Below are 12976 nucleotides of genomic sequence, written 5' to 3' on the forward strand. Positions count from 1 at the left end.
TGATGGACCGAGAGACTGTGGTATTGGAGCACAGATGCAGCTTTGATAATGCTGCCCAACAACCACCAAAGTTTTCACATGGCTGGGTATTCAGGGAGCCATCTGTGTTTTTGCTAAGAAGTAAAAGTTTGCTGAGGGAAAAGTTGGTCAACTTCTAGCTTCCAAAGAGGCATGAGGCAACCTAGGGTTGTAAAAAAGCAGGAGAAGGAGAGCTGGCAATGGGTCAAATGCCATCTCACCATGTAGGGGACCACATTTATAACATGGTCAACCCTAGAGCCAGCCTTGAGTGGCATTATCAAGGGTCTCCTCCTTTGGATTCCTCCCAGGGCCCCAGGAGAATCTGTAGACAGCAGGGCTCATTGAGAGCTGCTCAATGAGCCCCGTCGCCCCTATAGCCTTTGGTGCCTGTATTCATTAACAAGTAGTATTCATGTGCCCAGGATGAGACGCAAAGTTGGCGTGGGGCTTGGGGCATAGCAGTGAAGAAGACGTGGCTCTGCCCTCAAGGAGCTCATGATCAGGATTGAGGGGTAGGGTAGACAACCAAGAAAATAAACTATAATATAGTTTGAGTGTTAAGAAATGAAAGCTTTTTGGCAAAGCTCAGAGAACAGAATAGCCAGCTTCTCAAGGAAGGAAGGCCAAGCATATGCAATTGAGGAGTGATGTATAAGTCAAGTCTTGAAAGATGGTCCAGAGAGCAGCCTCAGTGACAGATTAGAAGGCCCAGAGGACTTTTCCTTTCTTCTCAGAGTGAGTGCTCCACAGCCATGCTCGGAGTCCACTTTGCATCATGTGGGCATCTTGGTTTGACTCCCACCAGAAGCAGAACCTAATATGAGAATCTGAAGACCTATAGTTTATTTGGGAGGTGAGCCCAGAAAACACACAGGGAGGGGAGTAGAAATGTGAGACAAGGAAAGAAAATCAGGCAATAAATGACTTGTTACTGAGCAGATGGCCACTGTGGGTGGCTGGAGCTTGACCCCACTGGGGACTCTGGGAGCCAGTGTAGAAGACTCACCTGCCTGGCAAGCAAAAGAGGGGGGATACTTAGCCACCAGCTCCGCTACTCATTGGTTGAGGGCTGCTCCCAGGAGGTGATGAATCCTGGGTACTTCCACTCTGCCCCTGCGGCAGGCAACACAGGCTCTAGTAGCCAGAGCAAGCCTCAAGTGAAGACTTGCAAGTGCTGCCAATTGGAAGTCCAGCTGGCATACACTGAAGTGGTGAGGGCCAAGGTTTGGGGTAGGGCACACACAGAGCCTGCTGCAGGAAAAATCAATATAACTACTTACTAGCCATGCATAGCTTCACTGAGAACCTGAGCATTCCTGAGAAACCCTTACCACCTGAATGACAATCCCCAGACACAGCATTAGGAGAATGCCAGCAAAATAGAAATACTTTTCTCAAAAGACCTGCTATTACCACCACCACAGGTAGAACCCAATAATAAATGGTAATAATAATGCTAGCAAGCCACTCTTCTGAATAACTCCATTGTCAATGAAAATAGTGTTGCTGTATAGATATTAATATGTCATACTGAATAGTGACTATCAGATACATATATATTTTCTGTATGCATACATATGGAGTGCGTGGGTGTTAATTCATAACCAGGTGTTAAGTACTAATGCTAAATCTGATTCAACAGATATAAGCTAAAAATAGCTCAGGGCCCTAAGTATAGCAGGCACTAGGACTGATGCTTTATATGCGTTATCTCATAATAATTCTAGTGACAGCCAAAGGTGGGTCACACTGACCCCACTGTTGGGCAAGGAAGTAGGCCCAGAGGTGTTCTCTAACCAAGGTCACCCGCTAGCAAATTCAGTAGCTGGGGATCAGCTTGAATCCAAAGCTCTTGTTCTTTGCCCTACACTAAAGCAGCCTCCTTCATTTATAGACAAGGGGAAAGGAGCCATCAGGAATTAATTTCCTCTCTGAGCAGGCATGTGTAACACACTCACAAGCATCCCCTCGTGCAGTCCTCTGACAACCCAGTGAGGTTTTAGCTATGCCCTTTTTCACCAGTCAGAGAACCGAGGCACAGAGGATCACATAGCTGCCAGGTGGCTGAGTGGGGCTTCTTCCCAGACCTCTGGCTTCGAGACCACTGGTCTTTCCGCTGCACAAACTGGCTCTGGGACAGAGCAGCCTAATTTTCTTGTAAGGATAAAGAGATGCCTGAGATCCAGGCCCTGCCTCAGGGACCTTGTCCTCATACTCAGCAGGTGTGTGGCAGGTGGAACACATGGAAGAACGTGGAATGAGCCAAGCAGGCCCTCACACCAGGAGAACTCAGAGGAGAGGCCATGATATAAGCAGGGAGATGAGAATGTCCTCCAGGAAAAGGCCATTCCCACCAGTGGGATGAGGTGTTGTAGGGTCACTAGGGCTTTACTACATGGAAGTGGTGGAGAAGGACACTGAAGGCAAGAGCAGCAGAGAAAGGCAGGTGCGTGGTCTCAGGCTTCTTGGAGGACCCTGCTTATATCAGCCCACTGCCAGGGACCAGCGTCCTCCTCGTCAGTGAAAGCCCCACTTCCTGACTCCCAAAATAAAAATAACTCGATGTCCTGCCAGTCTGAGCTGCAGTCAGGCAGTGGAAGTGGAACTGGGTTGCTGTTGAAAACATATGTTCCACCAACATCTGAATTCCCCTAAGGCTGTGGTTCTGAAACAGGCTTAGCAGGTACAATGCTCTGTGGGCAGCACTGTGAAATACTGATAACTTTCCTTTCATTATGTGGAGCAGTAGCAGTTTAACTGGTAGAAAACCTGTGTGTTTTAACTAGCATAAAGTAAGACCCTGCTTCAGAGTCCTACTGCAGCAGGGCTGTGGCTGCTACAGGCCTTAAGCCCCAAAGCAGATGTCCACGCACAAACTGGGGAATGGTTTCTTCAAAGCCCTGGGGTCCTCATCACTGCCCCCAGGCAACCCTGCAACAGTCCTGGTTAAAAGGAAAAAAAAAAAAGGCTGGGTGCTGTGGCTCACGCCTGTAATCCCAGCACTTTGGGAGGCTGAGGCGGGTGGATCACCTGAGGTCAGGAGTTCGAGAGCAGCCTGACCAACTTGGTGAAACCCCGCCTCTACTAAAAATGCATAAGTAGCCAGGTGTGGTGGTGTGCACCTGTAATCCCAGCTACTCAGGAGGCTGAGGCAGGAGAATCACTTGAACCTGGGAGGTGAAGGTTGCAGTGAGTCAAGATCATGCCATTGCACTGCAGCCTGGGCAACAAGAGTGAAACTCTGTCTCAAAAAAAAAAAAAAAAAGACAGCTCCTGTTGGCAACTGCTGTGCCTGAGACCTCAGTCCTGGGCCAAGTACGAATAGCTAAAGGAGCAGCATTTCATCTTATTCCCACCTCACAGACACGTGGGAAGAAAGCATTTTCCTATTCGCCTTAAACAAGACAAAACAACTTTTACCAATCCACCCCCAGCATGCAGATCAGTCCTTGGGACCATGCTGCAGGCAGACCTGAGCCCAGTTTAGACCACTCCAGACCATAGTTGCAGCCTGAGAACTGCTCCAGCTGCCCTTGCATGGTGCTCTGCAGCTGGCCAAGGATTTCCGTGGCACAATCTATAGCCCAGAGCTGCCTTGGAGTCAGGTAGAGGATGCACCTCGTCCTCACTCTAAAAGTTAGCAGCTCTGTGACCTTTAACAGTTACTTAACTTCGCTCATCTTCATTTCCTCATCCATAAAATGATATTGGAAATACCAAAGTTTTTTGGCCTCAAGTCCTTTCCAGAGTGAGGCATGTTCCTTGAGTTAAAAATAGACCTATGTGCCTATCTCAGGAGCCTGTTACGAAGTAGGATCTATAAAAGAGCCAAGAGCAGATGTGTTAACCTCTGAGGTCTGCCAGGGCAGGTGGTGGAATTGTTTCCCATCAGTGAGGGGAAACTAAGGATCCAGGAGACAAAATTGTAGCCCAAGGTCAAAGAGCCAGAAGCTGGTACTGCCAACTGCAGCCCTCTCCCCTCCCCTTCCAGGCAAGCCTAGGGCAGGAGTGGGGCAGTGCTGAGGAGACTGAGATGGTATCAACCCCGGTAGACTGAAATAGGAGCCAGATCTCCGAGTTTCTCTGCATCTGTGAAGCACTGGGACCCTTTGAGCTTTCAAGAGATTCCTTGGGGAACTTTGAACTCTGCCCACCAATTGGGTTTGCCTTCCTGGGCTTCCTAAAGGCAACTGCTCTCCAACAGCCCCACAAGCCACTCCTGGGGAGGTAACAAGTGGCAACTTCATCTTGCATTAAAGTGATAACAGCCCCTCTCTGCTTTCTCTATCCTCTCCATCCACAGACCTGGCCCCAGTTTTGCAGAGCCCCGACGGGAACTGGGTGGCCCTGAAGGATGGCGCTCCGCCCCCCACCCGACTACTGGCCAAACCTAAGAGCGGGACATTTCAGGCCCTGGAGGTGGCCTCCAGTGTGGCATCTGCCTACGATGAGATGGGCTCCGATAGCGAGGAAGACTTTGACTGGAGTGAGGCCTTGAGCAAGCTGTGTCCCAGGTCCCGGGCCCTGCCCAGGAACCCCCAGCCTCAGCCCACACAGGCCCAGAGCTCTGACCAAGGCCCCATAGCTGCCTCCCCATCCTCTGCACTCTCCCCCAACCCTGAGGCCATGTGCTCTGACTCGGAGACCTCCTCCGCGGGCTCTTCCCGAGAAGTTGGGCACCAGGCCAGACTGTCCTGGTTGCAGAGGAAGGCCCCCAGGAACCCTGCAGCTGAGAAGATGCGCTTGCATGGAGAGCTGGACGTGAACTTCAACCCCCAGGTGGCCAGCAGGGAGACCTCGGACAGCAGTGAGCCGGAGGAGGCCCCCCACACCACAGACCGGCGGGCCAGGAGGTGGAGAAGAGCCCGATTGGGCTCAGAAGAGCCAAGCAAAGAACCATCTTCCCCCAGCGCCCAGCTCCGGGATCTGGACACACATCAGGTAATGGAAGTGCATGCGTGAAAATGCACACACACTCCTTAGGTAGCATGTGCCCTACTCCAAGCACAAGTGGCATAGAGTCCTGGGTTTGGAACCCGCAGACCCAGATTCTCATCTTGGTTTTGCAGCTAAGTAGCTGAGTGACTCTAGACAGGTCACATCAACTCTTTGGGACTCCACGTCCTCTTTGGAGATGACAGCCTAGAATTCAAAGTGTGGTTTGTGAGTGTGGCCCCCAGACCAGCAGCATCAGCACCACCAGGGAACTCATTAGAAATCTGCCAAATTGGAGATTCTGGGCATGGGACCCAGCCGTGTCTATTTTAACAAGCCCTCCTGGTGATTCTACTGTGCACTCAAGTTTGAGGGCCACTGGCCTTGGGTTTAGGGTGAGGGATCTAGAGTCAGACTGCCTGGGTTCAGATCCAACGGTGTGGCCTTGGGCAAGGCATCTCTCTAGTTCTCAGTTTCCTCATCTGTAAAATGAAGATGATATTAGAACCCACCTCAAAAGGTGTTCATGACAAGTGAAAGAGATGTTTATAAAGAGCTAAGCTCTGTCTGAGATGTGACACTAGGTCTCAGTAAACATTATTTCAATATTCTGTGATTCTTTAGTCTACATCAGACCCCTTCTCTGGATCCTCAGTAGTTCTTCCCACATGGTTTAGTTCAAGAAAAATGTGATTAAAGCCATGAATTTTCTCCCTTTAAAAATGCACTTGTATACACACACATACACATGCACAAACATACTCACAATTTTGCTTTTGCTTACAATTTCAGATAATTTTGCTTACAATTTCAGATAATTCATGGGCTCCCAACCAGACTAACTTTATATTCTCTAAATACACCCTGCTCATTCCCAGTCCTGTGACTTTGATTGTGCTGTGCCCTTGCCCTTGCCCCCACCTCTTCTGGTGAAGACCTGCACATCACTGTCAACTCAATACCAAACCTTGTGGAGCCCAGCTGCCATGCCCTATACTCTTAGTTTGGCCAGATAGTGTCCGCTATGGCTGCAGACAACTCACGTAGGTCCAAAGATATGGTCCAAGATTTCACCAGTGTCTTCTACAAGATCTTCTATGAATGCCTCAGCCACATCCCTGGTCCTGAGGCCCCCATGAAGACAATTGAGGACTCAGATCCTCAAGTCATAGAATTTGGTATCAGTCCTGATTGACCTGCTAACATATTGCCTAGAAAAGGTCTTTTATTTAGTCCAAGCTTCGTTTTCTCCTCTGTAAAACAGAAGATCATTAAAAATCTGTCTCATGGGATTGTTACGATCTTAGAATAAAAGTAAAAAGTTTGGTTCAAGTGTGAATCATTATTGTCTAGCTCAAGTGGAGACTGTTGTCCAGAAACATGGAATGATTTGCCTCAAGGGATACTCTTGAGGGTTTGTCTGCATGATTCACTTGCAGGTGTAAAATGTCACATCTCCACCTCAACTAGCTTTCTATTTATTCTGAAATGGCTTGAAATTTGTCTTCTACTGCTAATCCTTGCAAGGCATTGATAGAGAAGAGGCACTGCCTCTGCCTCCTGGGGAGTGACCTTGAGCTAGTGGCAGTACCCACTCCTCTCCACTAGGTGGGGATGGTGCTGCACTTCCAGAGACATCAAAACCCTGATGGGTTTTTTCTTTTTTGGTTAATTATTATTATCATTATTTTTAATGCAGAGTCTCACTGTGTTGCCCAGGCTGGTCTCAAGCTCCTGGGCTCAAACGATCCTTCTACTCAACCTCCCGAAGTGCAGGATTACAGGCATGAGCCACTGCACCAGGCCCTCACCTTTCTAATTCTCCCTTTGATTTCATTTACTGCAGCAGTTAGTTTTCTTCATATATATATATATTAAAAAGTCATATATATATTTATATTTATTTAAGTTATTTACTTTTTAATTATATAAATAAGTGAATTTAGTATAATGTAAAAAATACTTAAAACATACAGATGCAATTCCCCTTGACCACAACCCTAAATCCCTGTCATCTCCACCAAAATGACTGCAAGTGCATTTGGTGTGAATCCATGCAGATCTTGTGCATTCATACATAAAGTACATTTAGAAATATAGTTCAGTAAATGTGTTTTAGCAAAATTGGCAACATGCTGTCCATATGCTTCCACTGCTTTCTCCTAACAGTAAGTGATAGAGGTGTCACCGAGGTGTCACCATGTTACCCACAACAACAGGTGAGTTCAAAAACAGTCCAATGACCACAACCAAGGAGGATTAAGGAGAGGATTTTGTTACCTGCAACAAGTAAGAAGGACACTGGGGATAGCTCCTCAAAGCAGCGCCTCCCCCAAACAATGGCGAAAACAGGGCTTTTCTTGGGCTGGTTAGCTGAGTCATTGTATATAGAGGTGGAGACAAAATAGCACTGGTGCAGTTGCCCATCATGCTTCTACATAGTAACCTGTATAGAAAATGGGGAATAAGCTCCTCCCTGGGAGGGGCCTGTAGTATGGTAATGAGGAAAGTTCACCAAAGCTCATCTCCAACTCAGGCATCTCTGGGATCCAACCAGTTTTTGTTTTTCCTGGACTGAGCTTTTTCCGGGAACTTTTTGAAACAATAAGAACTGAAGGTGCAACAGTAACAAGTGGGTACTTTTTTTTTCACAGTGCACACCCAAAAACCGGAGGACCCAAGGTTACAAGGCACACAGACCTAGGCATTCAACCTGCAAAAGATTACATTGAGATGGTGTATCAAGGGGGGACTGTGGGGGTTGTAGAAGTCTATCCAGGGTGTGCAATAGGGGATGCATTGTCTGTGGAGAATGTTAAAACAATAATAGATCCAACAAAAGTCAGTCTTATTTTCACCTTGCACCATGTCCAGACAATTCTAAGCAATGCTAGTAATAACATACTCTTCCTGCCTGGTTCAGTGGCTTCCAACACCTAACTCCTTAACCCCCTTGGTTCACCACTGTTCCATAATGATGGGTACTTAAAGACTTTTTCAGTGTCTTGATTTTATAAGCAGTACTGCGGATAATAGGATATTTAAAGACCTCTTCAATGTTTTGATTTTATAAACAATACCGCAGAGAGTATTGTAGCACAAACCTCTTTATACAAGTATGAGAAGTGGAACTGCTGACTGGAGGAGTATATGGGTCTTTAATTTTAAAACAGACTTGCCAAATTAAGCTCCCAAAACTTCAGAGCAATTTACATAGCCATAACAGTGTGTGAGTATGTTCTCTCATGTTGTCAACAATAGTGTTGTCAGTCTGCTAAATTTTTGCCAATTTTATGTGAAGAAAAAAATCCTCTTTGGCTAACATTTTCATAATTACTACTGAAATTGAGCAATTTTTCCTGTGTTTAAAGCTATTTACACTTTTCTGCTTTCATCCATCCCACTAGCCTTGATATGCAATTTACATTTATACTTTTTTATCTGTTATTTTATTGGACTATTTGTCTTTTTCTTACTGATTTTTAGGAATTAGTTTTATTTTCTAATTATATAATAGATTTCAGATCTTTGATGGTTACACGTGAAACTATTCTCTCCTTGTCTCTTTTGCCTTAAGTATATTTTACATACAAAAATTTTTGTTCATAATAATTTATCAATTATTTTTGGTTATTATCAGTTATTTCCTTTATTATTTTTGTATTTGGTGTCTTAAGGCCTTAAATTTGCAAGGGTTAAGGATTTTTTTCCAATTTTTTCCTAATCCTTTGTAGTTTTCTATTTTCAGTTGAGCCCTTTAGACCATCTGTACTTTATCCTTCTGGGTGATATGTGATAAGATCTAACCTTCAAATTAAGCATTTGTCACAAAATTATTATTAAATAATCTATCATTTATCCACTGGTTTCAGATGCCCCTTTAGTATATTTCAACCTTTTATTTATATAAACCTGTTTTATTTTTTTACTTTCTATTTTGTTCCGTTGATCTAGAAGCCCTATTCCCGTACAAATACTGTTTTATTTTAATTATAATAACTCTATAATATATGTTGCTATCTGGTGGATGGTCTTCTTTTCACTGTTGTGGATTTTTAGAAAATGATAATATCATTTTCTAAAAGCATTTTGGCTTTTCTCAGTCCTTCACTTAAATGATTTGTTAAAATCTGCTCAAGTTGCAAAAAAGTCTTTTTAAGTTTTGATTGGAATTGCATTAAATGTATGTATCTACTTCAGAATAATTGATATCTCTGTAATATTAAGCCTTTCCTATCAATAATGTGGTATTTATTCCCACTTATTTACTTTCAGTGAAGTTTTATAGATTTTTTCAAAGCTCTTATACTTTTCTTGTCAAGTAATTTTTAATTATCTTATACATTGTGTTGATATTGTAAATGAGATTTTATTTATTACATATTCTAATTGCTTTTTACTGGTGTATAGAAACTGTTAATTTCATGTTTACATTTTATAACTTAGTTCCCTAATGGATTCTCTTCTCAGTTCCAGTAGTATTTTGGGTGATCATCTTAGCTATTCCAGATAGATAATCATATTGTCAACAAGTAATGACACTTATCTTTTCCTATAATGTATACTTATTTCTCTTTCTTGTTTTATTGCATTGGTGACTAATTATGCTACACTGTGACATAGCAATGACATCTGGCACCTTGCCTTTGTCTTGCTGCTACCCTTAGTGACCTGCTTCCAGTGTTTCACTATTAAGTGAGATGCTTGCTCTAAGTTTATTAGATACTATCAAAATGATAAATTATCTATTCCTAACTTACTAAACAATTTAAATCAGGAACGTGACTGCTTTTTGGCAGTAGATGATCACAGACTTTTTCTTTTTTATTTTTATTTCATTTTACGTTATTTTTGAGACAGTATTTTGTTCTGTCACCCATGCTGGAGTGCAGTGGCACAACGGCTCACTGCAGCCTTGACCTTCTGTGCTCAAGAGATCCTCCAGCCTCAGCTTCCCAAGCAGCTGGGACTATAGAAGTTCATCACCATGCCCAGCTAATTTCTTTTTATTTTTCTGTAGAAATTGGGTCTTGCCATGTTGCCCAGGCTGGTCTTGAACTCCTGAGCTTAAGCAATCCTCCCACCTTGGCCTCCCAAAGTGCTGGGATTACAGGCATGAGCCACTGTGCCTGGCCAGCTTTTTCTTCTATAATCTGTTAATGTTGTAAATCACATTAATAGATTTCTCAATTTTGAATAATCTTTTCATTTGTTGCATAAATTTTACTTGATTATGGCTTTTTTTAATAAAAAGCAGATTCCACTTGCTGGTTTCCATTTTGATGCTATCTCATTCAGTTTGGTATCTGGTTATACTAAGAACATGGCAAGGGTTCCCTATTTTATATTACTTTTAGAACACTTTATATGACATAATAATTTTCTGAAAGTTTGGGAGAATTCACCTTTTAAGATCTTTTACTTTCTTTATAGATTTCTTCTTTGGTTGTTAGACTATTTAGATTTTGTAACTCTTCTTAAATCCACTTTAGTAATTTACATTTTCATAGGCAATCATCTATTTAATCTAGATTTTCAAATGTATTGATATTATACCTAATATTCTCATCACGTTTTAAAAAAAATTTCTCTGCACTATAGTTATGCATCCTCTAGTTTATAGATTTTTTTTCTCTTTCCTGCTCTCATTCTCATTCTCTATCATTCCCTCTCTTCTTGAACTTACCAGTCTTATTTTTTTACTGGTGTTTTTGAAGAACCAGCTGTTACTTTCATTCATTAATCCCAGGGATTTTTATTTTTGCTTCCTAGTCTGTTAATTTCTACTTTTATATTTATTAATGTCTTCTTTTTACTTTCTTGTTTTCATACATGTTTTTCTATATATTCTGATATGTAAAATATTTCATATATATTTCCAATATAGCTAATGAATTTTCCCTCAAATTCAGTTTTGTTTCCACCCCACTAGCCTTGATATGCAATCCATTGTCAAACTTTTCCAAGTAATTGATCATTTCCAATGTAATTCGCATTTTAATCAAATTAAGTTAGTGAGATGGATAACACTTTGCTTTGTTTTTGCATTTTGTTTTGGTTGTGTCACTAATTTTTAGTATGCATTATGAATAATGAATATGGCTTACATAATTGCTAATGTTGGGAATTTGTTGAGACTGCCTTTATGATTTAATAAATGATCAGTTTTTGTGAATGTTTTATGTGTGTTTAGAAGGAACACATTTTCTCTGTTTTTTGGAGACAAAACTGCATGTGTATGTATGCATTGTTCTGGGCATTAACAAGACAAGGTCCTGTCTCTTGAAGGTCACATTCATTTCCCTTCATTTCTCTAATTTCCCACCCTTATTTACTGTTGCCTTCATTGTTCTGTAGTTTTCTTAATTCCTATCTTTTTAGAGTCTTGTGAGGGACTCATGTTAGGAGATGCAAAAGTACATCTGTCATCTCACTCTCTGCTAGATGCTTCACCTCATGGGCCAGGATTAGCAGCAGACAAAGCCAGCTGAAAGCAGGAGTCCTTTCTCACATTCTCTACCTTATCCCTGGCCTCACTCACTTGACACATACCTTTGCACGCTGAGCCTCTATGCCAGGGGTCCCCAGCCTTTTTGGCACCAGGGACCAGTTTTGTGGAAGACAGTTTTTCTATGGATTGCGGCAGGTCGTGGGAGGTGAGGGATGGTTTCGGGATGAAACTGTTCCACCTCAGGTCATCAGGCATTAGTTAGATTCTCATAACGAGTGCACAAGTCTCGTCCCTCACATGTGCAGTTCACAATAGGGTTCGTGCTACTCTGAGAATCTAATGCCACCCCGATCTGACAGGAGGTGGAACTCAGGTGGTAATGCTGGCTCACCTGCTGCCCACCTCCTGCTGCACAGGCTGGTTCCTAACAGACCAATGACCAGTACCAGTCCGTGGCCCCTGAGTTGGGGACCCCCTGCTCTATGCAATCCATAACATAAACTGCTGAACACACTCTTCTGTCCTCCTAAACCCAACCCCCTGATGGACATAGATGGGCTAAAACCCCATCTCTTTTGAATATTAATTCTGCTGTTGCAGAATTAATGCAAGTGTAATTCTGTAAGTCTAGACTTCAAATGCAAGTCTATGTCTGCTTCTGTGTTTTCAGTTTTTCTGCAGTCTTTTGTCTTATCTCCCCATTTCACCTTATCCTGTAGTCTTTTAGTGTAAGTGCTGAACTCTTATAGCTTTTTACACCTCTTAATTGAAAATCTGTATTATTACTCTCTAATGAGAATGCAAAACTGCTATCAGACACTGTGTCCTGGTTGTTAGTAAAATTCACATGATGCCTTCAGGCTAACTTGTTTCCTTCTCTCTGCAGTATTTTTCCATGGGTTTCACATTAACTTTTCCTGTTAGCAGTTCTTAAATGAGGATAATGCTATTCCCACTCTCATTGTGTGCCAATATCTAATGCCCTCAAATAATTTCCACTCTGCTAGCTTAAGATAGGGGATTTTTGTTATACACTTACTGCCTCGCATTATGCTTCTCTGATCAGATGGCTAAGAACCTAGCCACAGTATTGAATATATAGATAATGAATGAATGAATTAGAAACAACAGACACCATCACACACTTTGCATGGTTTTTGTAGTCTCTACCCCAGGGCTTACGCTTTATCACTACACCTCCCAGGATGCAACATGGTACCATGGCTAGTTCTTCCTCCTACCCACCTAAATATTTTAGAGTAAATACATTTTCAAAGTAGCTATAAAACAGGGAAGCACCGAGGGGAGTTGGAAATGAGCTTCTCCTCGGATGCTTAAAAAGTCCCACTGCCACAATAGAAGGCTCAACTGTTGTGTTTTAGTTTGTTTGGTGTTTGTTTTGCTTTGTTTTATGGTGAGCATTTATCTTAATATTTCTGGACCAAGATTGGAGGTTGAGAGAATACTGGGAGGAGGGTCAACAATTATTGTGACTACTTAGAAAAGGTAGAGAGTGAATGGATCTCCAGATGCACTCGTGAGCCTTATATTTAATAAAAAAAATTTCGC

General features: G+C 42.8%; 1 protein-coding gene across 2 annotated transcripts in view; it reads left to right on the forward strand.

The window, feature by feature from the left end:
- MYRIP (myosin VIIA and Rab interacting protein) overlaps positions 1-12976 on the forward strand; it is a 450013-nt gene that overhangs the window by 375163 nt on the left and 61874 nt on the right. For both annotated transcript variants that reach the window (XM_031009332.3, XM_063703711.1), the window contains exon 10: positions 4325-4962. In XM_031009332.3, coding sequence (XP_030865192.3) covers positions 4325-4962 — 638 coding nt within the window. The remainder of the gene's footprint in view (positions 1-4324; positions 4963-12976) is intronic.

This window comes from Gorilla gorilla, chromosome 2 (assembly GCF_029281585.2).
Source record: "Gorilla gorilla gorilla isolate KB3781 chromosome 2, NHGRI_mGorGor1-v2.1_pri, whole genome shotgun sequence".
In the NCBI taxonomy this organism is placed as follows: Eukaryota; Metazoa; Chordata; class Mammalia; order Primates; family Hominidae; genus Gorilla; species Gorilla gorilla.